Source organism: Papio anubis, chromosome 10 (genome assembly GCF_008728515.1).
Source record: "Papio anubis isolate 15944 chromosome 10, Panubis1.0, whole genome shotgun sequence".
Classification (NCBI taxonomy): Eukaryota; Metazoa; Chordata; class Mammalia; order Primates; family Cercopithecidae; genus Papio; species Papio anubis.
The window spans coordinates 121,525,022-121,544,041 of NC_044985.1; the positions used below are offsets into that span (position 1 = coordinate 121,525,022).

Consider the following 19,020-nt stretch of genomic DNA (forward strand, 5'->3'; position numbering starts at 1 on the left):
GGACGCAAGAGCAGTTGTGCATTTTCCTTCTTTTCTGTGACATTCAGAAATAGGCAAAATGTGATACACTCTGCAAAAGTGACTGTTTGCTATCTGCAGGAGTGGCCATCAGTGTCCGTTAAATGAGAGCTGTGCAGAATGGCATGTGTTTGCCCTCTTATTATTTTTGCTTTAAAAACATTTTTTAAAACCCTGGTATCAATGGTCAGTTCTGTGACTTTCAAATGCAAAAATTAAGGAAGACAAAAGAACTGTACTTGACACCTTGAAAGGCTCAGAGGGATTCTTCACCTTGGGTCCAAGAATTCCCCCAAGGGCCTTTGGATAGATTTCCAGAGATCCCCGAAATTGAATAGGAATAAAAGGGTAGCATTACCTTCCATTATGAATGCCGGCAAAAACCTTCAGTAGCATTAGAAGTCTGTGTGACCTCAGCACCAATAGAAACCACAGATATTTCTCTGTCACTTTAGGGTTGTTGCTGAGAGCTGGGGAAATGGTTGGCAGGCATCACCGTCGGTATTTGGTAGAATAAGGACGTGCATACATGTGCTGGCTGTTGAACTGTTGCCTCTCCACTGCAAACCCTCCCTTCCTTACGGCAGGGCCAGAGCTGTGCCCTATCGGGCCCTGCCCCCAGGAGGGCCAAAGAGCCTGGGCAGTGGGAGGAGGGAGCCTGGAGCACGCTGCTTCCTGCCTGCTTCCTGTTTCTCTGAGCGTCACCCCAGCAACGGGACTTCACCCTGGCAGCAGCTGTTGGTTCCGTTTGTAGTGTTTTTCACACGCCCAGAGACCACCCTCATCAGTCCCGCCTGAGCCCCCGCGGTCCGGGTCCCCACTCCAAGCCTTCTGAGACCATCACCCCGGTCTTTGTCTCCAGCCCTAGCTGTTCCTGAGATGAGGCCTCTGTGGCATGAGACCTCCTTTGCTTTTTCAGCCATGCAACACCTGTTTAGGGGCTCCCTGTACTGCTTCTATTGAAATCACTGCTGTCATTTCTTTTTTCCTGACTTGGCTCTGATTGATATACTGTATCAGGATTTAAAAATATTTTTTGACAACGTGTTTCAGAATAATCAGTTTCCTTCATAACCCTATGTTTTGTTACATGCATTTAAAAATGTTATTCCAAGAATGCCCCACAGGCTTCACCAGCCTGTCTGGGGGATCCACTACACAAAAAAACAGAGAGCTGAAAGCAGTTGCCAGCCTGATTAATTGCCCTTTTCCTGAGCTGGGCTTAAAAGCCTCTAGGAACACAAAACATAAAGGGTTTTCTTTCTGTTCTTCCTCCCTTTCTTTTCAAATGAAGTTATGGAAGAAAATGAACTTTGTTATTTTCCCCCTTTAAAAGTAGTACCTGCTCATGGAAAAAAAAAAAAAAAAAACACTGGAAAAGAGAAGTAAAGAAAAAAAATTTGTATCTTCTTTGTGACATAAAAACACCCATGGCTCTATTTTGATGTATTTCCTTAGGGCCTTTGGTGTTGTTTATTTTTGCAAAGACATAATTGTCATGAACTTTGTCATAAGCATTTCCAATTCTACTTCATACTTGTCATAAACACTATTTTTATAGCTGGACAGGATGCTATAAAGTAGCAGGTTGACCTGGCCCTTTTCTTTAATGTAAAACTTTTAACATAATTTTATTGTGATAAAATATACCTAAGATTTACCATTTTAACCACCTTTAGGTGTACAGTTCAGTGGTTTTAAGTGCACTAGTGTGTAGCCATCACCATCATCCACTTCCAAAACTTTTTCATCTTCCCAAACTGAAATTCTGTACACATTAAACACTGACTCCCCAGATCCACAGAGCTGAAGGTGGAATGGGCATCGCTTTCCCCAGCCCTTGGCAACTGCCATGCTACTTTCTGTCTCCATGAATTTGATTAACGTAAATTTTTTTTTTTTTTTTTTTTTTTTTTTGGAGACAGAGTCTTGCTCTGTCGCCCAGGCTGGAGTGCAGTGGCCGGATCTCAGCTCACTGCAAGCTCCGCCTCCTGGGTTCCCGCCATTCTCCTGCCTCAGCCTCCCGAGTAGCTGGGATTACAGGCGCCTGCCACCTTGCCCTGCTAGTTTTTTGTATTTTTTAGTAGAGATGGGGTTTCACCAGGTTTAGCCAGGATGGTCTCAATCTCCTGACCTCGTGATCCACCCGTCTCGGCCTCCCAAAGTGCTGGGATTACAGGCTTGAGCCACCGCGCCCGGCCTAATGTAAATTTTTACTACTGGGCTTCGCTTTTCCAATAAAAGTTCAAGGTACATCATTTAAATGTATATACTTTAACGCAAGCAGTGTTGCATGACGCCAGCCTGCCTCCTTTCCTCCTTTTTAAAAAATTAGACCAGCAACTGTTGTTGGATCCCATCTTGCCGGTCCTGAGGTTATCTTTCTAGTGAGACCTGAAAATTCATATGGGGGCATGACAGCTGTCCATTTTCATGAATTTCAAATGTGGAGGGCTCATGGTAGTGAGATGGTTTTATCTTTTTGGGTTTTTTGTTTTTTGAGACAGAGTCTCGCTATGTCGCACAGGCTGGAGTTCAGTGGCGCGATCTCGGCTCATGATAACCTCCGCCTCTCGGGTTCAAGCGATTCCCGTGCCTCAGCCTCCTGAGTAGTTGGAATTATAGACGTGCACCATGCCGGGCTAATTTTTGTATTTTTAGTAGAGATGGGGTTTCACCCTGTTGGCCAGGCTGGTCTCAAACTCCTGGCCTCAAGTGATCTGCCCACCTCAGCCTCCCAAAGTGCTGGGATTACAGGCGTGAGCCACTGCGCCTGGCCTGGGAGATGGTTTTAAAACAGAGATGTGCCCTGGTTGCCTTCTCTGAAAGTTTATCTCCACACAGATCTCCTGACCTTTGGTGTGGCTGATTTGATGTGGAGTCTGTTGGATTCACACCATCTGGCTTGTTTTCTGGGGAAACTGCACTGGCTTTCGTCTTCCTCCTTTTGTGATTGCATAAACAAAAGGGTAAATTGTTTTCTTAAAAATTAGTTTTAAATTGTGCTAAAATACACATAACAATGTTTGCCACCCTAACTATTTTTTCAGTGACATCAGGTATAGTCATCCTGTTGTGCAGCCGACACCACCGGCCATACCCAGAACTTCTTCATCTTGCAGAACTGAAACTCCGCCCCCTTAAACACTGACTCCCCATTCTCCTCTCCACCCAGCCCTGGCATCCACCATTCTACTTTGTCTTGATGAATTGTATGAGGTACCTTATCTAGCTGGAATCATACAGCATTTGTCCTTTTGTGACTAGCTTATTTCACTCAGCATTATGTCCTCAAGGTTTTCTCACATTGTAGCAGGTAACAGCATTTCCTTCCATTTTAAGTCTGAGTTACATTCCACTGTGTATATATACCATGCATGTTTCTCCATTTAGCCATCAGTGGACACTTGGGTTGCTTCTACCTACAAAAGACCAAATTATTTTGTCTATTTAATATAAGGTATTTGAAGGCCAGGCACAGTAGCTCACATCTGTAACCCTAGCACTTTGAGAGGTCAAGGCAGGAGGATCCCTTGAGGCCAGGAGTTTGAGACCAGCCTGGGCAACATAGCAAGACCCCAATCTCTACCCAAAAAACTAAAAACTACATAATTAATGTAATGTGGATTATTTGAAGTTTCAGTGCAGACCCCTTCTTATCACTGTATTATCAGATATTACTGAGCCACCATGAAACCTCTAGCACAGCTTACCTGTGGTACCAGGAGGCCACCCTCCCAGTCACATCAGTGTCTGCCTGATTTTTCTGCTTTCCTCACTGCCTGGGTCCCTTCGCCTTCCCCCAGAGACGAAGATGCTGCAAGTTAGAGTTGGAGCTCTAATATCATATTCTAAATGTAGGACATATATTTTAAATAATCATAGAATGTTAGAGCTAAAAAGGTTTAATATGCTTTATATTAAAAATCTATTTATCTCATTAATATTCTGAGTCCATCGCATCTCCACGGGCAGATCATTTCCCCTTTTTCTAAAACCTACACCATGGGAGGGTCTCTTTACCGAAAAGGAGAAGTTCATGAGCTTCCATTGCCTAATATCATTCTTCAGAGGCACAGTCATAGCTCCTTATCTGGCTCTCGAAGTTCAAGTCCAGCTGTCTAGATCATAACTTTCAACTAGGAAATAGCTGGGTGCCTTACAAAAATAACCAGCGCAAAGTTCAGGCCTCTTGTTCTAGAAAAGTGGGAAGGTTACTCCTACTACAGCCACAAGATGTAGACTTCCAGTTACTGTTGGGGTTCTGTGTGTTTAACAGGCACACCTCTTTCCTTACAGCGGGTGTACACAGCAGGCTATGTGGAGTGGAGTGAGGTAGAGGCCCTGGGGTGTGCAGGAAGGTGGGTGGGGAGGGGCTGGTGTGTCAGGGACAAATGTCAGCTCCCAGATCCCTTGGTAAAGTGTGACTGGGTACATCAGATTTAGATTAAATTATCCTGAAACTATTTTTTTTTTCTTTTTTTGAGACAGAGTCTCACTCTGTGACCCAGGCTAGAATGCAGTAGAGTGATCTCAGCTCGCTGCAACCTCTGCCTCCAAGGTTCAAGCAATTCTCCTGCATCAGCCTCCTGAGTAGCTAGGATTATAGGTACCTGCCACCAAGCCCAGCTAATTTTTGGATTTTTTAGTAGAGACAAGGTTTCACCATGCTGGCCAGGCTGGTCTCAAACTCCTGACTGCAAGTGATCTGCCTGCCTCAGCCTCCAAAAGTGCTGGGATTATAGCTGTGAGCCACAGCACCTGGCCCCTCAAACTATTTTGTAGATTGCATTATATAGATCAAACACCTTCATTGCACTTACATCTCTAGTATTGTATTTACTTAAATAATGATTATCAATAGCAACTCATTTAATTGTTATAAACCCTGGGAACTGGGTACCATTATCACTCCCATTTTACAGATGAGGAAACTGAAACACAAAGAGAGGATATGTAACTTGCCCAGCGCTGAAGATTCCCACCAGGCACAGCGTCCCTAGAATCTGTGCTCCCTGTCACCACAGTAGACAATTGTACTCCAACATCAACAATAAAAATAACTTTTCACTGACTTAAGTATTATTCCTTCTCCAAGTTAATCTTCCATTGGTCTAACTTTGATTCTAGCCTTTAGGCAAGAGTATCTTGTTGTGAGACGAGTAATTTGTTTCCTTTCAGGTGCTTTGCAACACAACTCTCTGTTTATCTTACAAGCAATTTTAAATGCTATTTAAATTCTGACAAGCCTGAGTTCTGTACTGTGTGATTACAGAGCAAGCACTAACTCACAAAGCTACTGTGTCCTGATTATTTCTCTAATTGTAGAGTAATTTAAGGAAGAAGGAATAGATCAGCGATAACTGTAAAATTATAATGATAATGGCAGTTCTGATATTCATACCCAACAAAGAAATCAGCAATAAAACTACTGAAAGGGTATAGATAAAATTTGTAAATACTTGCAGATTATGTATATGTCTAATCCAAAAAGTCAGTCTCAAACTGAGAGTTCAGTAAGATAGTTTGTAATAACAGAAACAAAAACCAAAGCATTCCTATATCCTACTATAATGATTTTTTTTTTTTTTTTTTTTTTGAGATGGAGTTTTGTTCTTGTTGCCCAGGCTGGAGTGCAATGGCATGATCTCAGCTTACTGCAACCTCTGCCTCTTGGGTTCAAATGATTCTTCTGCCTCAGCCTCCCGAGTAGCTGGGATGACAGGTATGCACCACCACACCCAGCTAATTTTGTATTTTTAGTAGAGGCAGGGTTTCACCATGTTGGTCAGGCTGGTCTCAACTCCTGACCTCGGGTGATCCACCCGCCTTGGCCTCCCAAAGTGCTGGGATTATAGGCATGAGCCACCACGCCCAGCCTGATTTTTAAATAATGGAAAAAATGATAAGATCCCACTCAAAGTTGCATATAGGAATAAAGAAATATGCAGGGCCTATATGAAGACCATAATAATTTACTGAAGGACACAGTTAGTTGAAAACTGCAGAGAGTGATACCTTGTCTCTGAACAAGAAGACTCCACATTAAAGAGACACAGATCCATCCCCAAATAATTGATAAATACAGTTGGCCCTTTGTGTCTGTGCGTTCCACATCCATGGATTCAACCAACCTCAGATCAAAAATATTTGGGGAAAAAAAAGGCTGGTGCGGTGGCTGGCCAGGCACAGTGACTCAGGCCTGCAATCCCAGCACTTGGGAAGGCCAAGATGGGAGGGTCACTTGAGGCCAGGAGTTCAAGACCAGCCTGGTCAACACAGCGAGGCCCCATCACAATAAGTAAATAAGAAAATATTTGGGCCGGGTGCGGTGGCTCAAGCCTGTAATCCCAGCACTTTGGGAGGCCGAGATGGGCGGATCACGAGGTCAGGAGATCGAGACCATCCTGGCTAATACGGTGAAACCCCGTCTCTACTAAAAAATACAAAAAAAAAAAAAACCTAGCTGGGCGAGGTGTCGGGCGCCTGTAGTCCCAGCTACTCGGGAGGCTGAGGCAGGAGAATGGTGTAAGCCCGGGAGGCAGAGCTTGCAGTGAGCTGAGATCCGGCCACTGCACTCTAGCCTGGGCTACAGAGTGAGACTCCGTCTCGAAAAAAATAAAAATAAAAAAATAAGAAAATATTTGGAAAAAAATGGATGGTTGCCTCTGTACTGAACATGTACAGACGTTTTCTGGTCATTATTCTCTAAACAATATAGTCTAACAACTATTTACATAGCATTTACATTGTATTAGGTATGAACAGGAACCCAGAGATGATTCAAGTACACAGGAGGATATGCGTAGGTTATGTGCAAATACTCCACCATTTATATTAGAGACTTGAGCATCCTCCAATTTTGATACCCCAGTGGTTGGAGGGGGTCCTAGAACCAATGCCCCTTGAATACTGAGGGACAACCGTCTAATGCATTTCAAATAAAATCTCAGTTTAGAGGGGAAGGTTGGTTGAAAGCTTAACAAATAGACTCTAGGCCAGCATGGTGGCACATGCCTGTAATCCTAGCACTTTGGGAGACTGAGGTGGGCCCATCACTTGAGCCCAGGAGTTGGAGACCAACCTGGGCAACATGGTGAAACCCCGTCTCTACAAAAATACAAAAATTAGCCAGGCGTGGTGGCACATGCCTGTGGTCCCAGCTACTCAAGAGGCTGAGTTGGGAGGATCACTTGAGCCAAAGAGGTGGAGGCTGCAGTGAGCCATGATCATGCCACTGCACTCCAGCCTGGGCAGCACAGTGAGACCCTGTGTCAGAAACAACAACAACAATGACAAAAAAAAAAAACAAATAGACTCCTGAATTAATCTGGAAGAATAAATGGAGAGGCTGGCCAAGAAATTTTTGATAAAACATAACACGGATGGTATCTGTAGCCCACAGATTCTTTATTCAAACACAATCTCACCTCCCTGTTCAAATACTTTTGGTGGGTCCTTTACTGCTTCCTGAGTGAAGCCCAAGTTCTTTAACCTACGTATTGTAAAAAGAGCATTCTGACAATACCCAAGGGTATTCAAACAGCAATGTTTAAAATTCCCACAGTTCCACCACTTCGGCGAGCAGCCCTGTGTTTATTCTGTGTGTCCTTCTGGTCTTTGCGTGCCTATGTCTTTTGCACAGTCCTATTCCTTTTTTCTTTTTTGAGATGGAGTCTCGTTCTGTCACCCAGGCTAGAGTGCAATGGTGCGATCTTGGCTCGCTGCAGCCTCTGCCTCCTGGGTTCAAGCGATTCTCCTGCCTCAGCCTCCTGAGTAGCTGGGATTACAGCCCCACGCTACTATACCTGTCTAATTTTTGCATTTTTAGTAGAGACAGTGTTTCACCATGTTGACCAGGCTAGTCTTGAACTAGTGACCGCAGGTGATCTGCCCGCCTCGGCCTCCCAAAGTGCTGGGATTACAGGCGTGAGCCACCATGCCCGGCCGCAGTCCTATTCTTAATTGTGTTTGTCTGAGGACTAAGAACACCGCAAGCTTGGCTTTCGGAATAGCCATAAAGCAACAACACAGCGCTGGGCTCGAAGGGGGACAGCTGCCTGAAAGAGGAAAGAGGGCAGAAGCTCCCTGCGTGTGCCAAAAGCACTGATGAAGTTTTAAACCTAGTGCAAGCTAACTGAGCGACACTAGACCTTCCCGCAACTTCTCTAATCTGGATGTAAATTGTAATTCTAGAGCCCCTTGTTTTGCAGGAAAAAATAATCTGTGTATGGTCAAATAACAGATGAAATGAGCTGCCAGAGAGAATCTGTTGCTAGTGCAACAGAACAAAGTACTTGTTCACGCCAGACTCAGGTCCCCTGTTACCTGCAGTCCTCCGGGCAGTCCTGTCTGCTGGCTGTGTCTCCCTGCTTTATGTAGGAAGCTGGAAGAGGTCAGGGGATTTCCTTGAAATTACAGGCTAGTGAATGGCAGAGCAGGAGCTGGAGCCTGATTATCTGCCAAACCTCTGCTTTGGAGCTTTGAGGGCTTCTGCACAGGTCACTGCATTCTCTGCGTAGGGGTGCAGGGTTGCTTGCTCTCCCGTCGGCTTACTCTTGGATTGGGCCTTCCCAGAGGTGTCGAGAAGCAAAACCCAGTTCTTTGATCTTCTCACTTCAGCTGCTCTTTCTTCCAGCCAACTTCCAGAATTACACCCTTTGGCGTGACCACACCACATCTGAAATCTCCACTCCCCACTTTCCACCCAGTGACCCGCACCTCCCATCTTTCAGTGCTCCTGGCGCTGACTTTCTTGCAGTCCCTGACAAGCAGCCCTGCCTTCGCGTTCTCACTGGATGAAAGAAGGCAACAGATGTTAGATGCTGTGTGCACATATTCCCATCTTGACCATTCTTTCTGTGTACGCTTTTCTGTGGATCTATTGGGGCCCCATCCAGCTGCGTAAGCTGAGACATGAATGTGCTTACACAGTGTGGGCACCTCGGATGCAGGTATGGGCCCCTCTAGATCCAGGGCCACTTGGCAATGTCTGAGACATCTTTGGTTGTCACAGCTGGGGTGGAGAGCGCTGCCAGCATCTGGTGGGTGGAGCCAGGAATGCTGCTAGCCATCCTGGGATGCACAGGACAGCTGTCCACAACAAGGAACTGTGCAACTCCAAATGTCGAGGGACCCTGCTCTTTATTAATCCCAGGGTTTCCCAAAAAGCCCGACACCACATTTGATACAGATGCCACCAACAGGGTGGAGGCAAGGGGCAGGGGCTTCAGTGTAATCTCAGCAACTAAAATCGAGCCGATGGTCAGGTGAGAGAAGCGTTTGGAAAGCCTCCAGTGCGTTTAGGGGACCACGCCCCCTCGGCATGCCAAGGCAGCTGCCCAGTGAGGTGCAGGGTATAAAGGTGGCGTGGTCAGGAGTGGCTATTTGATCTCCAGTTCTTCCAGAATTTCCACTCTCATGCCAAGCATGTCTCTCCAAACGGCTGCTCTTTGGCGTTCTTCATGCTCCCCCTGAAGTTCATCTAAGATCTTCATTCTTCAAAGGTGAGGCTTGTCTGTTCTATGTCCAAGTCTTCTCTAAAGATATCCAATTTGTACACATGGAGAACATTTTTTGTAGTCGAATAGTTGACGACTTTTCTTTGAGCTATATCTCAAGGGCCAAAGTGCAAAAGGGCAAACCCTTCTATGAGAGTGTGGGTCTATGTTTTTAGTGTGATGCTGAAGTGTGTTTTAGCCTTTATTTTCCTTTATGGAAATGCATTTGCTTGGAAAGATCAATTTGGGGATGCTGTTTTAGGGATTTCTGTACCTTCAGCTGGAAGGATACTCACTGTTCCTGATGTTCGTTTGTCTGCCCTTCAGTCAGGCCGTCTGCAAGCCAAGCTGCTTAGTGGCAGGGCTTTACTTTTAAGCCTTTGAATACATCTTGAGTACCTTAAACTTCTCTGTATGCTATGGGTACTGTTTGAATTCAGATTATGAAGTCCTATTCTCCCCACACTTCTTTTTTTGTGAATGACATTTATCAATGACATTTGTAATTGGTTGATTTCTGAAGTTTTCAGCTAGTAGCATAAAGATTTACTTCATGGCTCTGATTATCAGAGAACATCTTTTCTAGAATGTTAAACTTTTCTAGAATTTTCTAGAATGTCTTTTCTAGAATGTTAAACTCATAGGCAGGATTACTGAGGCAAAGCCAAATAAATGAGGGAATCTCTGGAAAAAACATATTGCTTTTATTTTGTACAGAAATTGCCATTTTTTGGCCAGGCGTGGTGGCTCACACCTGTAATCCCAGCACTTTGGGAGGCTGAGGCAGGTGGATCACTTGAGGCCAGGAATTTGAGACCAGCCTGGCCAACATGGTGAAACCCATCTCTATTAAAAATACAGAAAAAGTAGTTGGGCGTAGTGGCGCACACCTATAGTCCTAGCTACTTGGGAGGCTGAAGCAGGAGAATCACTTGAACCCAGGAGGTGGTGGCTGCAGTGAGCCAAGATTACACCACTGCACTCCAGCCTGGGCTATAGAGCAAGACTGTCTCAAAAAAAAAAAAAAAGAAAAAGAAAAGAAATTGCCATTTTCTATTCCTAAGTATATATTGAAGCATTTGATTTATTTCTTCTCAGTGGGGTATACTGTTAGCTGGTGAATGCAGTTGTTGAGGATAAAGCTTATTTTCTATCTATTCTGAACATTTTAAATGAACTATTCTGAGAGCATGTATAGATTTTTTTTTCTTCACAGGAGAGCTGCCTTAGGAGGACTTTTCAGAGTTTGTGCCTATAAGACTGAGAAATACATAATGAATTTTAGCTGTCGTGTTTTTAGAAGGTAATTGGTAGATATTTGCAGTGCATTGTCTTCATGAAAAACAGAATTGGGCCTGGTGTGGTGGCTCACACCTGTAATCCCAACACTTTGGGAGGCCAAGGTGGGCAGATTGCTTGAGCCCAGGAGTTCAAGATCAGCCTGGGCAACATGCTGATGCCCTGTCTCTGAAAAAAAAAAAAAAATTGCCAGGTGTGGTGGTGCACACCTTCAGTCTCAGCTACTTGGAAGGCTGAGTTGGGAGGATTGCTTGAGACAAGGTTGCAGTGAATCAAGGTTGTAGTGAGCCGAGAATGTGCCATTGCACTCCAGCCTAGGCGACAGTGTGAGACCTTGTCTCCCCATGCCCCCCAAAAAAACCCCAAAACTCAGAACTGGTTTTCTTAGAGATGCTTTACTGGAGGTGTTTGTGGCCATTTCCTTGGCTACTGTGTATACAGGAGGTTTCTGTGGTACGGACTTAAAAATCATCAATTCTGTGGAACACACTGGGAAAACGGATACATTTAGGATTGCTATAGACTTATTCCTAGACACGTTTTGAGATGAGCTTAATTCCAGAGTAAAATACATTAGAAATTATTTTAAGTATGCCTCAGAGTGTATCCCAAGGCAACATTTAATGACATAATGTAACACCATGGAAGGGCTCTGAGCCCCGGTACAGTGCACCTTGACTGGGACTCATACAGCTCTGAGGCAGGTCCTTCAACATTGGGTCCTCCTGCTCCTCATCCTCCCTCAACTCTGCCATCCACTCTTCCTGCACAGGAACCTCTGCTTCTAGTTATCTGCCCTCTCCTGGCCACTGTGGTGTTCTCATTCCCATGGAGCTCACAATCGGATCAACTCCTGAGTCAGTACAAGGCGCCAGTGCCTGCATCTCCCCTCCCCGCTCTCCACACCCAGCCTTTGGTCAGCAGCCTCTGAGGCCTCACCCCGCCCACTCCATCTTTTCTCACTGTCCTTTCAGCCTCCAGATAGGCTCACGTCTCTTCCATACTTAAAAACCAACAAATCATGAATAAATCTCCCCCACGCAAAGTCTTTTCCTTGGTCCCGCCTTCCTTCAAGGCTGCCGTCTACCATTTATTACACATGCACAAATCACAGAAAATGTTTAATTGCCAAATTTTAATGGCAGAATGTAATGACCAGTGTTTTTCTAGTTGCAAATTAAAGTCTTTCCTGACCTTGCTCTCTTCACTCTGTGGCTTCCAGCAGACGTCTCTATTTTCTGACTCTCTAACTACCCCTTCTCTGTCTTGACTTGTTCTTACACACCTCTTATCCTTCCCATGTAGGTGTCCCAAGGTTCCTTTCTGCAGGCTCCTTTCTGTTCTATGCGTGCTGCCTGATTTTATCATCACCTTTAATCGGTAGTGTGTGCTGAGGTGCCCGTTAGTCACCTCCACTGAAACTTTCTGCCTCCAATTCAAATTCGGTTCAATCAATAATCAAACCCATCACCTTCCTTAGAAAATCTAAAGGGATTTAAAAAGCAAAAACAATAAAAACCCCATTAGATGAAAAATAAGTGTGATGAATTGCTGGGTACAATCAGTTATGAAAAAAATATCCTAAAGACATGTCATTTTTAAAAGAGAGTTTCTATTCCCAATTGCTACAAAAGTATAAAATACTGAAGATCAATGAGAATTAATGACAACTCATCAAAGTCCTCCATTTTGTTAGGAAAACCATTCATCCATCTATCCATCTACCTATGCATCATTTATAAGGCGCCTACCACGTTCCAAGCGGCGAGAACATGCTTTTAATCGGGAGAGTCCATTCATAACCTGGCAGTGGGGGCTGAGGGAGGTGGTGGGAGAGATTCAGTACCCAGGTCACAGGGCAGCTGTGGGAAGGCAGCATGCTGCCATATGTAAGCCAGGCAATGGAGCTGTTGTGGATGCTAGAGACAAGCCCACTGTTGCTTTCCAGACGCTCTTGCTCGTCTGTCCACCGGAGGCAGTCAGGACCCTGGCCTGAGGGCCAAGTGTATTTTGCGCCTGAGCTGGACCAGCTGGCCATGGGGTACCACCTTCTTTGCAGACAGCAGGCAGGGTCTGGCTCCCCTGCTTGATGCTCCTACCAATGCCCCTAGTCTTGCTGGGAGATCTGGCATTGACCTGGGTGTGTACCCTGCTTTGCCAGTGCCCCTGGAGTGGGAGGTGTGGTCACTGGTCCACCAGGAAGACAGCTAAGGGCATTCGTTGAGTCCATGTGATGACTGTCTGCTCTGAGTGAGGCCTCTGGATGGCTGGGAGGAAGGAAGCAGCTCTGCATCAGGCGGCATGCCGCTGGTGCATTCCATCAGCATGTGCTAAGGGCTGAGGGGACCTGGGTTGATAACCTAGCTTCACTCTTCCAACATGCATCTGTGGACAAGTTCTATAACCTTTGTGAGCCTCAGTGTGTGGATAAAGTATGTTGTAAGCTGAAAGGTGCTGTGTAAATTTCAAGTGAGCATTTCATGAGCCACACGTATAATAGATGTGTTTTTAGATATCAGTCAAAGGGATCCAAATAGGCCAGGTGCAGTGGCTCACACCTGTAATCCCAGCACTATGGGAGGGTGAGGTGGGTGACTTGAGGTCAGGAGTTCGAGACGAGCCTGGCCAACAATGGTGAAACCCCATCTCTACTAAAAATACAAAATCAGCTGGGCGTGGTGGCACACATCTGTAATCCCAGCTACTCGGGAGGCTGAGGTGGGAGAATTGCTTGAGCCTGGGAGGTGGAGGTTGCAGTGAGCCAAGATCATGGCACTGCACTCCAGCATGGGTGACAGAGCAAAAATTCATCTCAAAAAAAAAAAGGAGGCGATCCAAAGCAATAACATGAATGTAAGCTCATGGTTTGTAGAAGTAATTTACTGACATTTATTCTGCTGTAATCAGTATGGCTAGTGATTCACATTCATGAAAAACAGATGTTAGGGCTCTGATTTAGAAAAATGACTTCATGTTAGTTATCTGACTAATGGGGAGGCTGAGAGCCACTGTGTCCTCCCTGTCTGCCCTCAGCCTTGTGTTGTCATCCCTGTAAGGGTTTGTCGCTGTAGCCTCAAACCACAGCGGGAGGCACAGCTAGTGAACCAAGCAACAGACCAACACCATGGAGACAAAGTAAACCATGTTTGGGTGTGGCCCCAAATTGGTTAACTGTTCTGGCATTTTCTGGTTAGCTATGATTCTGATGTTCCTAGAACAAAATTAGACCATGCTATTCGCCTTTTGTTTTTTTCTCAGGAGTCTCCTATACTTATGAACATGAATTTTTAGATTTCAGACAGGTAATCTTCATTGAGAGGGCACAGAGGAAGACAAAATTATATCACAGGCCTGGCAACTTTTAAGGATGCCCTCTGAGGCCGTCAGACCTGTCACAAAACCCAAAGTACCCTCTCAGTGCAGGGATTCTGGGCTTAACCAGTGATGTCGGGAGGTCAGTTCTGTGTGTCTACAGGCCATTAACTGCAGTGTGGAAGGGGCCGTAAATTCCAAGGCACTTGTTAGAAGGGGCTGTCCCTGGATCATCCTTACCAAGAGAAGGAGGAAGTCAAGCCTTGGTCACTGACCTCACAGCTCTTTAGTTAAGACCCTGGGCATCATGCTGGCATGGTCCAGATGGACCCTTTTCTTTTCTTTTCTTTTCTTTTTTTTTTGAGACAGAGTCTCACTCTGTTGTCCCGGCTACTAGAGTGCAGTGGCATGATCTCAGCTTACTGCAACCTCCACCTCCCGAGTTCAAGTGATTCTCATGCCTCTGCCTCCCAAATAGCTGAGATTACAGATGTGCACCACCACATCCAGCTAATTTGTGTATTTTTAGTAGAGAAGGGGTTTTGTCATGTTGGTCAGGCTGGTCTCGAATGCCTGGGTTCAGGTGATCCACCCGCCTCAGCCTCCCAAAATGCTGAGATTACAGGCGTGGGTCACCATGCCCGGCCCCAGATGCACCCTCTTCCGAGGAAACCCCCCACCCCCAGCTCAGACCTTTCCAAGGTGCCCTCGGGTTTTGAGTTTTGTCTTCAAGGTGAAGGATTTAATGTTACTCTGCCAAGCCATCTTTAGAGCTGTGAGTACTGGGATGCACATTTTGTGTACCTCCATGTTTTTATAAAATGCCACCTTTCAGAGCCACACCCACACCCTGACTTCTGACTGGACCTTCCAGTGTCAAATTTGTGGGTTCCAATCACCCTTTCACCACCCTCACAATTGACCTTGCTCTAAGTTAAATAAAAAAAAAAAAAAAAGAAGATTGGGGGTAGGAGGGAGGACTGCCTCAGAAGGGGGCTTCAAGAAGGGAACATTAAAGTTATCTGTATTATTTAGGTTGGTGTAAAAGTAATTGCATTTTTTGCTGTTAATTTTAATGCAAAAACTGCAATTACTTTTGCACCATCCTAATAAAACTGGGAGGCAACTGTAGACCCTCTACATTTTATTCCTGGGCTCTGGGATCTAAAAACACCAAGAAAGATGTATTAGCATTCAACTTACAGTACAGACTTTGCCCTTGAGCTGGGGATGGTTCTGAGACTTCCACCTCACAGGACTGGCTGGCCTGAAACCCAAGTCAGAATGTAGCATCCTCTCATCTAGAAGGGTGACAGGATGGCAGTTTTCTTTAATATGCTACTACTTAGCGGAATCAGAAACCAGCCATTATTTTATTGCTGGTAATGTTCATTTGTTCCTGGGACTAAGACTCATTAGCTCGCTGCTTCTTACTCCGTGAGTGTCCTGGCATGGCCCCCTCCCTGCCACCTACATCCTCTGCAGCAGCCCCCTCCCACAGCTTTTGTGGCAGGCAGTGGGTTTGTTCTCTTCCCTGGACGGCCCACAGTCTTGCTGCCTGGCTCATCCCAGTTCTTGGTCTGGTGCCCAGCTTCCTTCCTGCTATGGAGGAGAAGGAGGCCTGGGCACCTTGAGTTGAGGCACCTACCAAGGAGACTCTCTCTGGAAAAGAGGGGGCTCCAGAGGCAGCAAGGCAGGTGCTGGCTTGCTTTTACTGGACTCCCAGGACACTAGGCACCAGGCTAGCTGGGCAGCTCACCCTGACTATGCCCAGCGGGATCCCCATGTTAGGGCCTTTGGTTCTCACCCTCACAGTGGGCACTGTTATTATCACCGGCATGTTTTGGGTGAGACTCCAGGCACAGAAGCTAAGTAACTTGCTCAATATCCTTTAGTGAGTGGCAGGGCCAGGAACTGAATGAGGTGGCTTAATTCCAGAGCCCACTTCTTAATCCCTTCCCTATATGGTTTTCAGAAGCTGGTAACTAGCAATTGACTGGTGGCTTAGGGGTTAGGAAAATGCGTCTTGTGGCAATTACAGGTGTCTTCAAGCATTGCCTCAGGGACAGGCCAAGGGAACGAAGCCAGTCCCAATACTCTGCTCTGGGAGATGCGGTCACAGGGTTCAGTTACAGGGTTCCGGGTGTTGAGTAGCTTTAGAATCTGCCTATCTAGATCAGAATATTCAAACTCAAGTCTAGAAGAGGGCTGTTTTATTAATGGGTTATCATTCTCATCAGTGAAGTTGTGACCACTGGTAAAAGTCTAACAGCTTTCTACAATAAATTCCCAGAGAACATTTAAAATTATTTTCTCCAAATAATTGCAGTTTATACAATCAAGAATTGTTATAGGCCAGGTGCAGTGGCTCACACCTGTGATCCCAGCACTTTCAGAGGCCAAGGCAAGCAGATCTCTTGAGGTCAGGAGTTCAAAACCAGCCTGGCTAACATGGTGAAACCCGTCTCTACTAAAAATACAAAAATGAGCCGGGCATGGTGGCGGGTGCCTGTAATCCCAGCTACTCAGGAGGCTGAGGCAGGAGTATCGCTGGAACCCGGGAGGCAGAGGTCGCAGTGAGCCGAGATCGCGCCATTGCACTCCAGTCTGGGCGACAGAGCGAGACCCCATCTCAAAAAAAAAAAAAAAAAAAAAAATTGTTATAACAACATTTAAATAAGTGTTATAGGGAGAAAACAAGCTATTAAAAGGTAGGCGTTTCATTATCTTTGAAAGTTGCTTTTGTGAGCCTGAGATGCTCTCAGTCAAAGACAGCTTGGCGTCTGTTCATCTTAAGTTCAATGTTTCTTCCCCAGCGGTTCGCTAAGCCTTTGCTCGGCCCCTGTTTTCCTTCGCCCCCATCCCTCCCAAGTCGTCCTCTGGCTCCTCAGCACCCATTTTCCCTGCTGCACACCCTCCTGACAACTCCAGCCCGCGGAGCCCCTGCCCTGAAGCCCTGGGCCCGGGTCACAGCGGGAAGGTGAGTGCTCACAGGTGCGCGCTCACGTTACCAAGTCGGGTCAGCGTGCAGAGAAAAGGGAATTAGGAATTGGGGGGCTGTAAAATGTACATGTGCTTTAAAGTTTACATTCCTTGGCGTGGCCTGGACAGGCTGATCTTCCGATTACAATCCGCGTCATCTCGTCGCTTCTGCCCCCAGCCTGGCGAGTTTGGGAACCGTTTCCCGCAGGACTTTCATTGGGAGTTAGGAGGGCGCCCTGTGCCTGGAGGAGGCGCAGGCTGGAGCCCTCCAGGAGGAGACCGGCGCCTGGCAGGGTCCTCGCGGCCGCAGTCTGGACGGTGGGGACCCCGGGCTCTGCGACGCCGGATGGGCCCCAGCGGCTCGCACCCGCGCCCTGGAAGCTCGTTATCCCCCGCAGGCCGCCGCACCGGGCCGAGGGGGGCTGTGTGCGCGCAGCTGCGTCGTCCTGGAAGTCGGCCCGTCTCGGGTTGCCGTGTTAGCGGGGTTCCCGGCTGGCAGGTGCAGCGGGGCTGGGGCCTAGGCTTCCGCGTCCGGGAAGCTCAGCGGGGCCTGAGGGTGAGGGATGTGGGGGAGCTGGGAACGCAGCCGTCGCCCGGCCCCGGGCAGCCCCGCCCCGGGAGGGGACCCCTATTCGGGTCGACCCCTACTGGGCGTGGAGTCCTTCCCGGAGCGCCGGCTTCCCACGGCCTCACAGTTCGCGCTCCAGCCACTGACTCAGGCCCCTGCGGGTGGAGCTGCGGCCGGGGTCGGAGAGGTCTTTTCCTTCCGGTCCTCTTTCCCGCGTGGGCCTGAGGGGTGGTGATGGACAGGCGGGGAGGGGCCGGGCGAGACCAGGAAGATCCCGCAGAGACGGAGCGCGGGGGGCGGGGCGGGCCATGGGGCTGGGCCTGGGTAGGACGGAGCCGGTGTGGGCGGGGAAAGGGGCGGAGCCGGGAGGGACCCTTCGAGGCGGTGCGGCGCGGGGGGCGGGGCGAGGAAGGGCGGGGCGTGGGGCGGGGACGGGGCGGGCGTGGCCGGGAGGGACCCTCCGAGGCGGAGCTGCGTGGGGGGCGGGGCTGGCCATGGGGCGGGCGGAGGCGCCCGAGTCCCGCTTCCCCTGCGCCCTTCCACGCCCTGCCGTGCTCAGCCCGCGGCTACCTGCGCCCCGCCCCTGCCGGCCGCGCCCGAGCCCAGCGCCGCGAGCCTCTCCCCGGCGGGCTGGCTCCTGGCCCCGGAAGCGGGAGCGTTCACTTCTCTGCGAGGGGCTCCGTCTCCGCGGACAGAACGCGCGCCCCCTGGCCCGGCCCGCGAGGGGCTCCTGGCGTGGTCCCCGAGCGTTTCCCGCCGGGTGGAGCGGGCCGAGCCCGGCAGGATGACCAGCCCCGCGGCCGCGCAAAGCCGGGAGATCGACTGTTTGAGCCCGGAAGCTCAGAGGCTGGTAAGAGGAAAGCGCTTCCGAAACTTTCTTTCCTGACTGCGGCGGGCTTTCAGGGCTTCCAGCTTGTTCGAGGTCAAGGGCAGGCGCAGGTGCCCGGGAGGCGTGGGGTGGGCTCGGGCGGGACCCCAGCGCGGTGGGAGCGGGCGCAGTGGGTGCGGGTCCGTGAGTGGCCCCGGGGAGCGGCGTCCCTCGTGAGCTGGGAAGCACATTTTATTGTGGGACGCCACCTCTAAGGACGAAAAGGCACATGGTCTCTCCCCGCCCGAGGTGGTGGGCTTCAGACAGGCTCTGGCCAGGTCTGTGCCCGGCTTAGAGTCACAGGGAGCTGCTAGTTTGCTGTTTTACAAAATACAGCACCAAGGACCGGGTGGCCAGAGCCGGTGCCCTCACCCGCGGGCTGGAACCACCGTGAAGTGGCTGGGGTGCTTTGGAGCACTCATCCCGCTCAGCACCTGAGGACCACCTCCCCCGAAGACCCCAGACGCCAAATT

The 19,020-nt window shown here is 48.3% G+C and overlaps 1 protein-coding gene across 44 annotated transcripts in view; it reads left to right on the top strand.

The window, feature by feature from the left end:
- LRRFIP1 (LRR binding FLII interacting protein 1) overlaps positions 1-19,020 on the top strand; it is a 167,666-nt gene that overhangs the window by 52,383 nt on the left and 96,263 nt on the right. For 11 of the 44 annotated variants that reach the window (XR_002516324.2, XR_002516330.2, XR_002516345.2 and 8 more), the window contains exon 1: positions 18,169-18,529. The exons of 31 other annotated variants lie outside the window; for them this stretch is intronic. Coding sequence is in view for 1 of the 13 variants with exons in the window: in XM_003908142.4 (XP_003908191.1) it covers positions 18,464-18,529 (66 nt within the window). In the remaining 12 variants the exon portion in view is untranslated. Of the gene's footprint in view, positions 1-18,158; positions 18,530-19,020 lie in introns of those variants that run through there. 2 more of the 44 variants (XR_002516363.2, XM_003908142.4) reach the window with 2 other exon arrangements.